Source organism: Giraffa tippelskirchi, chromosome 11 (genome assembly GCF_054371585.1).
Source record: "Giraffa tippelskirchi isolate mGirTip1 chromosome 11, T2T-mGirTip1v1.2.pri, whole genome shotgun sequence".
NCBI classification, from domain to species: Eukaryota; Metazoa; Chordata; class Mammalia; order Artiodactyla; family Giraffidae; genus Giraffa; species Giraffa tippelskirchi.
In genome coordinates, this window is record NC_137285.1 from 149,433,276 (window position 1) to 149,447,217 (window position 13,942).

Here is a 13,942-nt window from a genome sequence, read left to right on the forward strand (position 1 = left end):
GGGGCGCGGTGCGCCCCCGCCCCGCGATCCTCTTATGATAGCTCCTGCAATAAACGTCCATGCAGGTCTGGTTAGGCCGGCCGACTTTTACCCTCGCCCCTAACAAAGCCCTTTCCGCCCCCCCTTTAAACGCTCGGTACCCCAAGTCCGCTCTTGTAGGAACCGAGGGGCCGCGGCAGCATCCCGGCCGGTGGGCAAGTCTACCTGCCCGCCTTCCCACCATCACATGGGCTGAGCCTCCGTTGCCTCGGGCACCCTGGGGCCTGCCACTCGCTCCCCCAGTCGCCCACCTCGCAGCCTCGAACCCTCCCGGGGGCATGCCATCCCCCCGGCCTAGTCCTGGGGATGGAGACCGGGCGCGGGGGAGGGTGGAGATTCCCGGGAGGCCGGCGCTGTAGTCGAGCCTACGAAGGGAGAGGCCTTCCCGGGGAGACCGATGGACTCGGGGAGGGGGGCGGCTGGGTGCCAGGGCCGGGCACGCCCTGGTGTCCGCGGGGCGGTGAGCGCCTCTGCTCGGGCGCTCCGAGCGTGGAAGCAACAGGCCCGCGCAGATGGACAGGGGACTGGGAGGGCCGCCGCTCCGGAATGCCGGCGGGGAAGCCGAGCGTGTTTGTCCCTGGGGGCGGAGGCGGCCGGGGCGGCGCATTCCTGCGAGGAAGCTGTCCCCAGCTTCCTCCCACAAAGGTCCGCGATGGGGGACACAATGAACCCCCATCTAACGGTGAGAAGCAAGTCGCCGCTGTGGCCACTACCAATCCGGCTTCCCTCCCCGAGTGAGGATGGCGATCAGGGTGCCCGGTCCTTGGCGTGAGGACGGGGAAGCTGGGGAGACCTGCCTCTCTGCGAGGCCCCCGGGCCGGGCTCAGCTGGTCTGGGACGCATCTAGCCCTGAATAGACTCTCCAGGGAGGTGGTGGTGTTTCTGGGGGTGGGGGGTGGTTCTGGAATTCTGGCTGGGCTTTCGCTGGGAGTGTGACTGCTCAGTTCAGGTGAGTCGCTCAGGCGTGTCCCACTCTTTGCGACCCCATGGACTGCAGTCCCCCAGGCCTCCCTGATGGAGGATCCCCCCAGAAAGGCAGGTGTCGGGGGAGGAGGGACCGGAGAGGGGACGGGAGAGTCCCAGAGGGTCAGAGAACAGCTGCCCAAGCAGGGCATGTCCGCCCGCCTTGGAAAGCCCCGCGGCCTGAGCGCTAATTAGGATGGTCATGGGAAAGGGGTTTCTTTCCACCCCCCTGTCTTCATCTGTAGCCATGACTCCCAACAAGCTCGCTGCCAAGGACTTTGCAGACACTTGCCTATTGAGGGAAGCCTTCTGGGGAAAGGATTCCAGAAGAGTTAGCATCTGGGGGGGGCTTCAGCCTTGGTGAGGGGTGGGGCGTGGAGCTGAGAGAGACTCGGGGAGGAGGAGAGAAAGAGGAAAGTGGGGAGACTGGGACAGGAAAGCGGGGACGCTGGGGCAGAGGGTCGCGTGGCCTGGGGAGACGGGGAGAAGTTAACTGTGGGCTTGGGGTAGCGGTTGGAGAGGTCTAGCCCTGTCGGTGGGGCCAGAGCGGGGCTGACGGTCAAGACACCTACCCAACAGGGGACTCCAGTCCTGCTCAGAATTCACGGGCAGGCGTTAGCTGTTCAGTTGTCGTTGTTGAGCTGCTAAGTCGTGTCTGACTCTTTTGCGACCCTGTGGACTGTAGCCCGCCAGGCTCGCCTGTCCGTGGGATATTCCAGGCAAGAATACTGGAGTGGGTTGCCATTTCCTTCTCCTGGGGATCGTCCTGACCCAGGGATCAAACTTGTGTCTTCTGCATGGGCCAGCTGGTTCCTTACCGCTGAGCCACCAGGGAGGCCTGTGAGCTGTCCTATTTCAGATTAAATCTCAGCAGGTGGAGGGACACCTTCGTGACATAAAGGTCCCAGGCTTGGTCCCACGTTTGGAAAGGCAGAAAGCTTACTCAGTGTTCACGGATGTCTGCGGTGGGCCTGGTAGGGGTCCTTTGTACAGAAGTGAAGTCTGGAGGGAGCTAGGTTGAAGGGCAGACCCTCCTTCCCCAGGGCTGCCTCCCTGAGAACCAGCTGACCACTGCCTGGGGGTGGCAGGCACCCTGGAGGCTGCGGCTCCTCACAGGTTAGACCTGAGCTGGCCCTGGAGCCTTTTTCTAACTGCCTTGGTATACTTGTTCCATTGTTCTCTTTCTTTTAGAGATTGTTCTGGTTTCACCCACTCATGCTAAGGGTCGGTCAGACCCAGCGCAGAAGGCCTTGGGCTGGCTTCCCTGGAGTGCTGGGTCTGTCAGGGAGCTCGTCAAAGCAGAATAGCAACTCGGGGTGTCTGCAGCCCCCCTCCTCTGTCTTCTCCGCCAACAGACACACAGTTCCTCTCCATACAGCTCATGGATGAAGCTGTGACAGGGTAGGGGCTGGAACCCACTGGCTCCCCAGCAACCTCGGCCAAGCCCTAGCGATGTTTAATTAAAGCACCCACCTTCCCCAAGCCACCATTTGAAGCTGGGAACCAGAAACATCTCCATAAACAAAGGGGAGCTGGAAGTCCCTTGCCCAGAGGCGATTCCTCTCTTTTTTTGTTGTTGCCTCCACTCTGTGGGGACGTTTCCTGACACGGGAGCTTTGTTTTTTTCAGAAGTTGCCTGCCTTGCTGCCAAGTAAGTCCTCAGAGTCTCCACTCCCCAGGCTCCAGCCTCATCCAGTCTGTCTCCAGGGAGATGGCTGGGGGGGTCACAGAGACCTCGTCCGAGATGGCTGGGGGGTCGCAGACACCTCGCCCGCCTCTGTCTGCCCTGGGCCCTTCTCCTCCCAGACCCTGAGCTTATTTGCATTCAGTGTCGGTTCTCCTCGAGGCATTTTGGCCTGGAGAAGGGAGAAGGAGGAAAGAGACCTGGAGTTGGAGGTGAAGGAGTCTCGCCTGCTTCCCGAAGCCTTGGCTGGGTCCTCTCTGCCCCTGAACATTCGCCTTGACCGGGCTGACCTGTTTCTGTCTGTAGGCAGCGGCGGAACTTCATCCCCTGTACCCTCCAGCATCACTTCCCCTGTGTGTTTCAGTGGACCCTATCATTACCATTTTCAGGGGCAGACAGTGAGAGTGAGGAAGACCCCGGCTGGCAGTGGGGGACAGGACACAGGCTGTCTTTCCTGACCCACCGGCTTCCTCTGTGACCTTGAGCGAGTCCCTAACGAAGAGCAGCCTGAGGCTCCTTCTGGCTCCCTGCCTCCCGTCGTGCAGGTCAGCCACTGAATGAGTCTGGACCCTGCACCGCTGAAGATGCTGATGAGAAGTAACAGGGTGTGAGGGAGGGGTCTTTCCAGCTCAGTTTTTCAGGCGATGTCGGCCTCTTTTATGTCTTTAACACAGTGAGAAAGGTGAGATGGAGCGTGAATCATGGGTTTGGTAGGAGCCGATTTCTAGGCCCCTTCCCCCACGATATTCCCCTCTGTGTGTGAGCACAGGAGTGCTGAGGGCGAATGTGAGGACCACAGGATACTGCGGAGTGGAGCAGGCAGCAGGCACCCCGCAAATTGTTCCATTCCCAGTCATCTCCAGAAGGACCCGCTGTTCTGGTTTCATAGTAAAGGAAACAAGTTGGAAAGGATGAAGTTGCTCCAAGTTTTACAGCAAGTGCACGACAGAGCTGAGGTTCCCGATGGAGTGCGCGTGCCCTGCCTCCTCTGGGGAACCCTTGCGGACCACCTGCTTCACGCAGGCCCCGCCCCAGGCTCGGGGGATGCCGCAACAGCAAACCATCCAAGTCTCCGCCCTCATGGAACGTTGGAGTGTGGATGAGGGCCGCTGGTCAGAGGAGCCTGGGAGGCCCTGAGCACAGGGCTGCATAGACGAGGGACCCTACGGTCATTCCTGGAAGGTGTTGTCTCTCATTTCCCAAGAGCCAGAGCACCTTGGGTGGTGCTTTGGGGTGTCGGTGTCTGAGTTGCCAGGGAAACCTTTTCCCCTCTCTCTCTGTCTTCCTGCTCAGTCTGTGTAACCCTTTATCCCTGCCCTTCAGTCACTGCGCCTTGGGACCCAGTGGATTTCCTCAGATCATCTAGTTCAGGGCCCTGACTATAGACGGGTCCAGGACCCACCCATTCCTGATGGAGCAGTCTCGGAAAATCTTCAGAGAATGCAATCCCACCATCTCTCTGTCCCCCAACTTTGGTGCCGAGGTCCGCCTTCTATTTTTAACTCGCCCTCCAGGGCTGAACTGAATGCAGCATCTTGCCCTCCAAGAGCCAGCTCTTTCTTGTGACACCCCTCTGCTTAGTGAATGGCATCACCATCTTACCACCTGCCTGTGATCGGAGCCTCAGGAGCCTTTGACTTGTTTCAGCGTTGTATTAGGACGTCCCATCTACACAGACATGTAGAAGTTGAAACTTGAGCGGTCATGATGGACACAGCGGTGGTTCACACGCAGGTCTCTGGGCCCAGCCCCTGGCCAGGCCGGTCCTCGTGACTCATCTTTTCCCCAGGAAATTCAGAAGCAGGTGATCTTGGGTCACTTAGAAAGCATTCGCCTACTCAGGCTCACGCCCAACCCAGTGCCCCTCTGTAGGGTCTGTGGTCTATCACCTGCTTTTCATTTCTGCTCCCAGCACCCTCTCCCACCTCCATCCCCTCGCCGCCCCCACCCCCAGTACTCAATAAACAGAGCAGACTGGTGTCACTGTGCTTCCCCAGGGGCTCAGTGGTAAAGAATCCACCTGCCCATGCAGGAGACACAGGGGACGCAGGTTCGATCCCTGGGTGGGGAAGATCCCCTGCAGGAGGCTTGGCAACCCACTCCAGTGTTCTTGCCTGGAGAATCCCATGGACAGAGGAGCCTGGGGGGCTATAGTCCATGGGGTCACAGAGAGTCAGACTCGACTGAAGCGAGTTAGCATGGATGCACTGGTGCTATCACTTCTCTGTGTCACAAACCTCAATGGTTCCTCAAGACCTGTAAATAAAAGCCCTCACAGCCCAGCATTTCAGACCATCTACAACTTGGATTGCACACACCTTTCCAGGTTTACCTTCCTCTCCGCCCATATTTTCCTCTACTCCTGCCAGACAGGTGAGCCTTTTATTCAGGCATTCCCTGAGACCCCCTCCCCGCAACTCTGCAGAAGCTTGCTTCTCCTGAGATGCCCTTCTTCGGCATTTTCACCTCCTGAGATTCCCCCTCTCCCCCGGGCCCTTGGCTCTTTTGTCATGCTCTCCTCTTCTTGAAACGTTCTCCAAATGCTTATTATCTCATGTGTTCCATGGATAGGTACTGAGTCCCTAGGACATGCCAGGCACGGGGGCCGCAGCCGTGAGCAAACTCCTGGATGCCCACCCTGTGGCACGGGGCGTCCCATGGGTTAGAGGGGTGTTCATCAAATGAGTCACACAAATAAATGTGTGACTGCACCTCCAGATAGTATTAAAAAAAAAAAATAGGAGCAGGAATTTGAGCCAGTCGGATGGCCCAGAGAGGTTTCCTTGAGAAAATGAACTGAGATCTGAAGGATGGGCACCCAAGAGGATGCTGGAGGCCGGTGAGGCGGGAGTGTGGGCCGGCAGCACCAGGGTGGTGCCCGGACCGGGAAGGCATGTCCAGAAACAGGTGACAAATGGCACAGGAGCTGAACGATACGGAACATTTCAGGAGATGAAAGCAGCAAAGGAGGGCGTCCCCAGAGGCCTGCCCTGGTGACTAGGAGGCTTGGGGGAGTCAGGGAGCACTGACGAGGGGACAGACAGGTGAGGAAACGAGGCTGGACCACGCCGCTGATGCGGCCAGAAGCTCCGCCGTTGGATCCGAAGGCTGTGACTTTGTCCCCCGGCGAGCTGAATCCTTAGAGGGGAACCAGGGGCGACCGGGGCCCCCTGAGTGCCCCTTCTCCCTCCTCTCCCGCCCCCCACGTCCCCCAGCAGAGCTCCCGGGCCTGAATAGGGGCTTGTTCTGTCTCTCCCTCCAGCCTCTGCATATTGATGTGCTGGGTCATTAAGGGGCTTGGAGACGGGGCGGGAGGGTGGGTGACGACCTGGCAAAGGCCTCAATAGTCATTGTTCCTTTTCTTCCCCCTTTGAATGGGATTCTGTCCCAGATCTTCGTATCTCCTTCTGGCTTGGAGGAGGGGATGGGTCAGGGGCCAGCGGAGGGGAGCCTTTTCCCACCGCTCTGATGGACGGCGCCTAAGCCGACGGATGCAGAGGTTCCAGCATCCTTGGAGCTCTCCCCAGTCTCCCCCTCCTGCCCTAGCCAGGCATCCTCAGCCTTGAGCTTAATACCCATGCAATGAGCCTTGCTTGGGCATGGGTCTGCATTCAGGATGCTGGGAGATGGAGGAGAAAGAGGCAACAGTTACAGGCTTAGTTTTCCCTGCCAGTCCTGCAGGTTCATCTCTGCTCTAACTGTTCCCCTGCAATAACCCGGATCTCTTCCCTGCCCTCGCCACCCCCCCACCCCAAGACTATCCAAATTGAGACTATCCTATCTTTTGTTTTATAATTACAGGACCTCTTTTTATTATTATTCAGGAAGCAGGCAGAGTTATCTAAGGCTGAAGAACATGATCTTTATTCACACACATCTGGATTCAAATTCTTGACGTGTACTTCTACACTTTGTCTCATCAGGCAGTTTAAATGAGACTACCCTGGTGGCTCAGATGGTAAAGAATCTACCTGCAATGCAGGAACCTGGGTTCGATCCCTGGGGTGGGAAGATCCCTGCAGAAGCCAATGGCAACCCACTCCAATATTCTTGCCAGGAGAATTTCCATGTACAGAGGAGCCTAATGGGCTACAGTCCATGAGGTGGCAAAGTGTCAGACAGGACTGAGAGACTAACACTTTTTCACCCTGTCTTTGGCTTACCTGGTGGGTGAACGGGTAAAAGAATCCGCCTGCCAGTGCAAGAGATGCAAGAGACTCAGTTTCAGTCCTGGGATTGGGAAGATCCCCTGGAGAAGGAAACAGCAACCCACTCCAGTATTCTTGCCTGGAAAATCCCATGGACAGAGGAGCCTGGCGGGCTATAGTACATGAGGTTGCAAAGAGTCAGACACAACTTCTGACTAAACAGCAACTAAACAGCCACAACCCTATCTTTAGGAAGGTTGAGCTTCTTGAATAAAAGATGTTAGATAAATAGAAAGTTATTTTTAGGATCGCTATTATTGTTGTTGATATAAGATTTAATGCTGGGAAATATGAGAGAGTTCTCCCACCCTGATCTTTTATTTTATTTTTTTACCACACCCATAAAAGTCCAGAGAGCCAGCTCCATCACCACCTGGGCGGGCTTCCTGGGTGGGGACATAATCTTCCTCCTTTCTCTAGGGTTCCCTGACCTGTGTTCTCTTAGCCCTCGGGGGGCTAAGAGGCACCGAATAAGAGACATTGTTTAAGAGCACCTACTGTGCGTCAAAGGCGATATGCCTTAGTGCAAAGGACAGGGCGCTTGAGACTTGGTACAAAATACACACATGTTGAGTGAGAGAGCCACATTTAATTATGGCGAAAACTTTGCAAAGGAGCTATTATCTTATTTCTTCTGGGGAAGAAAAGAAGGTTGTGGGCTGTTATATTAAGCAAACAAATGTGGCTGCAAACTAAATTAGGGTCTCCGGACTCCAAACTAGGCAGTGCCCTCGGGGGTACCCTGCAGCCTATCCCACATCCTTCCCTTGTAGCTCATCTGCTTCCCACCCCAGCCCGCACCCTTGAACCCTCCCGGTTCACTGCAGACTTTAAAACGGCAGGAAGGAGCCTCCTTCAAAGCCAAGGCAGCCAAGGGCCGGCCACGCGGTAGGACTCGCTTACCGTGAGCCTCCTAAGGTAGCACACGTGGGTTCCAGCCCTCGGTGCCGCTGACCCCCTCCTCCCTCCCTCTCCGGTAGGGACCCTCCGGCCCGTCCGGCGCAACTACTACGACCCCACCTCGGCCCCCGGGAAGGGCGTGGTGTGGGAGTGGGAGAACGACCACGGGTCCTGGACGCCCTACGACATGGACGTGGGCATCACCATACAACACGCCTTCGAGAAGCAGCGGCCCTGGATCGACCTGAGCCCCATCGGCTTCAGTTACGTCATTGACTTCGGCACCATGGGCCAGATCAACAGGCAGACGCAGCGCCAGCGCCGCGTGCGCCGCCGCCTGGACCTGGTCTACCCGCTGGTCACGGGCACCGCGGCCCGCGCCGCGTCCTGGCCGGCCGCTCCCGGGGCCGCCGCCGCGGGGCCGCGCGCGCCGCCCTGCTCCTGCCCGCAGTGCGTCCTGGTGCGGAGCGTCAAGGCCGCAGCAGCCCCGCTGGCCCCCGCCGCCCGCAGGAGCGCCGCCCCGCCCGCGGCCGTCAAGGGGCCGCCCCCGGGCCCCGGGGCCACGCCTGCGGACAGCGCGGGCGCCGGCAGGAGCGCAGGGAAGCCGGCCCCATCGCAGGCGATCCGGAGACAAGCCTCCAGCGTGGCGGCAGGGGCGGTCCCCGCGGGCTGCCCCGCCAGCCCCCCGGGGGCCAACGGCAAGGCCGGCAGGGTGGCCCTGGCGACCTTGAATCAGACCAGACTGCAGCGACTGGCCATCGCCCAGTCCCGGGTGCTGATCGCCTCTGGGTAAGTGCTTCTGCGGCTACACCTCGGAGCGTGTCCGGATCCCCGGGCCTCAGACCTGAGGAGATGACCTGAGAGATGACCCAGGGGCTGCTCTGGCTTAAGCTCCTCCTTGGCTTCTCTAGACCCCCTGGTTGCGGGGAGAAGGCCCACAGTGGTGTGGTGTGGAGGGGAGCCTTTTGGTCTTTGGGGTCCAGAGGGATCTGGATTCTGAAGGACACTTAGCCTCTTACTAGGAGAAGGAAATGGCAACCCACTCCAGTGTTCTTGCCTGGAGAATCCCAGGGACAGGGGAGCCTGGTGGGCTGCCGTCTATGGGGTCGCACAGAGTCGAACACGACTGAAGCTACTTAGTAGCAGCAGCAGCAGCAGCAGCAGCCCTGTGATAGGAGCCGATTCCCTAACATAGAATCCCAACTTGCTCATCTATAAATACCGGCCATGGTGTTAGGGTTGCAGTGAGGACTAAAGGAGACCTGCCAAGGAAGAGCAGGCATCATTCGTGGGCTCCCACCACCTTCTAGTCTGCAGGCCTTATTGCTTTACTTAATCCTTGCAAGTCTATGAAGCAGGCGTTTTTGGTCCCATTTTACCTTGGAAGACCTGAGAGGCTCACTTGCTCCAGGGCACATATCTGGTGATCAGCAGAGACGGGGACTCAAACTTTAGGAAGTTGGAGCCCAGACTCCTTCCGACTCTGCCTTGCTGCTTCCCTGGCAATCGTACACCGCAGTGTCCAGCACGCCCGCAGGTGTCCGGTGACAGTTACTCCCTCTGCTCTCGTGACTCCAAATTGGAATAACAGCCTGTGTGTAGTAAGTGCTTACCACGGGGTTTCCCTGGTGGCTCAGATGGTGAAGAATCTGCCTGCAGTACAGGAGCCTCAGGTTTGATCCCTGGGTTGGGAAGATCCCCTGGAGGAGGGCATGGCTACCCACTCCAGTATTCTTGCCTGGAGAATCTCATGGACAGAGGAGCCTGGTGGGCTACAGTCCATGGGGTCACAAAGAATCGGACCCGACTGAACGACTTCACTTTCACACACTTCCATTTACATGTGCCAGACACTTTCTGTGCACGATGTCAGTCATTCCTTGTGACAACTTGGAGGTGTTGTCCATTCTGTTATTCCTGTTTATCAACCTTCTTAGTCTTCCTGATCATAAAATCAGAGAGACCCAGGTCCACCTGGTACCCCCCGCTTTTGCCTGCTGGCCACGGATTTTGTGTGAGATTGGGCCTCTTGTACCTGCCAGTCTTCCCTTTCTCTGGAGGAGCCTGACCCGGCGGGCAGCCTTAGCCCCAGATATGCAGGAAGGCTTAGAGTTAAGGTGGACACCAGCTTGCGAAGATCGGGCTGCCTGGAGGAGGGTCTCTGCACCAGGGGGCTCGGCCCTGGGCGGAGAGAAGACTAGGGGATGCTACGGACTGGGAGGTGGCCCGGTTTACCCCTGCCTCTGCCGCTGGGCGAGCCCTAGACTCTTTGCACGTCCACGTCCCACCTGTGTGGACTGGGGTTATCAGGCTTGCCCTGCCCACCCCCTCGAGTCAGCATGTAACCCTCAGTGAAGAGAGGGCACTCCTTAACAGCTGCCCAGATGCACTTGCCAGCAGGAACCCACTCCAGGTGTCAGACAAGGGCCCTCAGCTGCGAGTGAACTCCCCAGGGAGAGCTGCACACTCTGTGTTACAGAGTCGGGGCTGGGCCCCAGGTCTTAGTCTCCTAATCGGATCGTGCTCTTTTGGCTAAAGCCCAGCTCCTGATTGTATTCGAAGGCAATTTATAAATGCTCAGATGCCGGTCAGGTGCCGGGGATTTTCCTATGAATTCCTTTGAACCTGCAGGAATATCTGGCAGAGGGCAAGGGTCCCAACGCAATGCCGCTGATCCCTGTCTCCATGCTGGCATAAGGCAGCATCCCAGGGCCTCTCGCAGGGGTTCCTGGCGACTGCCGCAGTGGGAGAGGGCGCTCACGTAGCGGGGTGAGAGCACACTCTCTGGAACCTTGACTGCCTGGGCTGGGACCCAAGTTTCCGGCTGTGTAACTTGGGGCAAGTTGTGTACCATCCATCTTCAGTTTATTCATCTGTAAAATGGGGATGGGAACGGTACCTTGCCTATAGAATTTGCCATAGGGATTACATGAGGTTTTCAGTGGGATTTACCATAATGCTGTGCACATGATGAGAATTTGGTCAGACGCTGCTATTATTATTACTATGAACTGTCTGAGCTAGGCACTCTGTAGTTGCTGAAGTCAGATCTAAGCTGACTCCACCACTTCATTTCTGGCACCCTAGGCAAAAGCCAAGTGACCTCCAAGCCATAACTGAGGGTAAGGAAGCCCAAACCACTTTAAATCTCAGCTTTTATCTCTCTGCTTTAGTGTCTACAGGGCCGATGGAATCTGAGCAACCGCGGAGGGTGGAGTTCTGGGCAGTGCAGTTTGAAAAGGGCTATAGAAACAAGCTGGTTTTTTCTCCGCTGTTTCTCCGACAGGGGAGGCCCCTCCCCAGCCCTCTGTCTCCCAGCCCTCTCCCCTCTGCCTCTCTCCCTCCCTTACCCCCACGACGTCTCCTCCTCTCTGGCCACTTAATGAGCCTGTTGATTCCCTTTGTCTGCCTCTGCCGTCAACCTGCTGTCGTCCTGCGGCCCCGGCCCCCTCCTCTCTCTGCCCGTGACCTCTCCCAGCAACTTCCCCCTGGAAAAGAGGAAGACCCGGCAGGGTGGGAGAGGTGCCCTGGAGAGAAGGGTTTGCGGGGAACAAAAGACCCCGTGAATTATTCAGAAACACAAGCGGGGCGGGGGAGGGGGGTGGTTTCTAAAGAGGAGGGGAGAGCTGTGCCCCTGGGGGCGGGAGTCACCCCTCTAGGCCTCTTTTCCGGACACAGGCGGCTCCATCTGCAGCGAGACCTCGGTCACTGGAGAGACAAGAATGCGGTTCTGCTGACCATCCCTGGGCTGGCTCAGAACCCTCAGCAGAAACACCGCTCGTCCCCGTGGCATCTGCAAAGGGTCTCCCGTCATCAATCCCTCCTCCTGCACCCCCTGCCTCCCGTCCCGTCTCTCTGTCTTGTATTCTCGAGACTGAAATTAAAACACCTGGAGCTCGAAGGCGGGAGTGTCCGCTGGCCGACAGGGGGTCGACAGAAAGGGTTGGTCCCGCAGCCTTGGCTGAGCCGAGCTCCCTGGAGGAGGTGGATGGATGCTCGCCAGCCTTTGTCTGGCCTGCTGATTTCTAGAGAAAGGGCTCAGGCACCTGTAACCCGGGGCCCCAACAGGGTGTGGCTGCTGTGGACCCTGGAAGCTGCTCTCCAGGTTTTCAGCTCCACCAGGAGCAGCGCAGGAGGGTGAGCGGGTGTTTCCAGCTCCACAGTCTGCCCAGCACTCAGCTTGATGCTTACCCTTGACCTCCTCAAGACTCTGAGAAAACTGGGACATTAAGTGAGGAGGGGAAAAGGGCTTCCCTGGTGGCTCGGCTGGTAAAGACTCTGCCTGCCATGCAGGTGACCTGGGTTCCATCCCTGGCTTGGGAAGACCCCCTGGAGGAGGAAATGGCAACCCGCTCCAGAATGCTTGCCTGGAGAATGAGGGGCCTGGCAGGCTACAGCCCCTGGGGTCACAGAGTCAGACATGACTGAGTGACTAAACCACCAGCAAGCAGGAAAAGGCTTTCTCTGGAGCCCAGCTTCCTCTTACCCTTGGGAAACAAGAATGTAAACATCACCCAGATTTGCATAGGGCTGGGCTGTTGACAGAAGATTTGACCCAGATCCTAATTCCTCCCGGGGACTGAGATTTGGGGCGCCCTGTTTACTGCCGTGGTAACTCAGCCGTGGCCAGGAATGGCAGAGAGACTGCATGGTTCTCTAAGAAGCACAGAGGCCACGCAGGATCAGCCTAGAAGCCAGGCCTCTGGACTCCCTGGCGGGTCCTTCCCCTGGACCCTTCTGTATTTCATAAGCACGCATCCCCTCCCCAGCCCTGCTCCCAGTGTCCAGCACTGCCCACAAGCCCTTCCACCTCTCCTCCCATCCGGCCGTGGTGGGGATGCCCACCCGTCTGCCAGCATTCGGGGGCACACCCTCCCTGTCCCTCCAGACCCTGCCCCCAGCCCCCAGTTCTTAGGCCGCCCTGGATGTGCCCTCTGGGGACTTGGACTATTTCCTCCTTAACCAGACCTGGTAAACCTGCCGGTCCAGTTTGTGGGAACAAAGGTGGCTTTTGTCCTGCAGATCGGAGCTCCTTATCAGCCAGAGTAGGAGTCTTGGAGGTGGTGAGGGGGGTAGGCAGGTGCAGGGCTGGACCGTGCTGCCCCTGGTGGGCATCCAGGGAATGGGCCCTCCCGCACCCCCCAGAGAGGCTGGAGGGGGTCTGGTTCCCCTCGCAGAACCCAGCAGGGAGACTGCACCCAAGTTTGGGGTCATCAGATTCTGGAGTGGAGAACCATCAGGAAGTCTCTCCTGGAAGCCTCTGAGTTCAGTTCAGTTCAGGCACTCAGCCGTGTCTGACTCTGCGACCCCATGGACTGCAGCACGCCAGGCTTCCCTGTCCATCACCAACTCCCGGAGCTTGCTTAAACTCATGTCCATTGAGTCAGCGAAGCCATCCAACCATCTCATCCTCTGTCATCCCCTTCTCCTCCCACCTTCAATCCTTCCCAGCATCAGGGTCTTTTCAAATGAGTAAGCTCTTCGCATCAGGTGGCCAAAGTATTGGAGTTTCAGCTTCAACATCAGTCCTTCCAATGAACACCCAGGGCTGATCTCCTTTAGGATGGACTGGTTGGATCTCCTTGCAGTCCGAGGCACTCTCAAGAGTCGTCTCCAACACCACAGTTAAAAAGCATCAACTCTTCGGCGCTCAGCCTTCTTTATAGTCCAACTCTCACATCCATACGTGACCACTGGAAAAACCATAGCTTCGATTAGAGGGACCTTTGTTGGCAAAGTGATGTCTCTGCTTTTCAATATGCAGCCTCCAACCTAAGACTTTCACAGTTTTACAGATAAGGAAGTGGAGACTCAGAAAAGTTGATGAACATTGTTACTGGAGGGCTTCCCAGGTGGCGCTAGTGGTAAAGAACCCACCTGCCAATGCAGGAGACATAAGAGTCGCAGGTTTGATCCCTGGATGGGGAAGATCCCCTGGAGGACATGGCAACCCACTTCAGTATTCTTGCCTGGAGAATCCCATGGACAGAGGTGCCTGGAGGGCTGCAGTCCATGGGGTCGCACAGAGCCTGACCCAACTGGAGTGACTTAGCACGCATGCATGATCCTGGCAGGGGTGGGTCTTGAACCTGGTTTTTCTGACTCCCACCTGCTGTACCATGGTGGCCCTGTGGGCAGGTTACAGAGT

General features: G+C 57.6%; 1 protein-coding gene across 6 annotated transcripts in view; it reads left to right on the forward strand.

Annotated features, from left to right (window-relative positions):
- DTX4 (deltex E3 ubiquitin ligase 4) overlaps positions 1–13,942 on the forward strand; it is a 38,106-nt gene that overhangs the window by 958 nt on the left and 23,206 nt on the right. For 2 of the 6 annotated variants that reach the window (XM_081538146.1, XM_081538142.1), the window contains exon 2: positions 7,875–8,583. In XM_081538146.1, coding sequence (XP_081394272.1) covers positions 7,982–8,583 — 602 coding nt within the window. In that variant the 5' untranslated portion in view covers positions 7,875–7,981. Of the gene's footprint in view, positions 1–3,075; positions 3,232–4,267; positions 4,421–6,510; positions 6,645–7,874; positions 8,584–13,942 lie in introns of all 6 variants that reach the window. The other 4 variants (XM_081538143.1, XM_081538147.1, XM_081538145.1 and 1 more) reach the window with 4 other exon arrangements.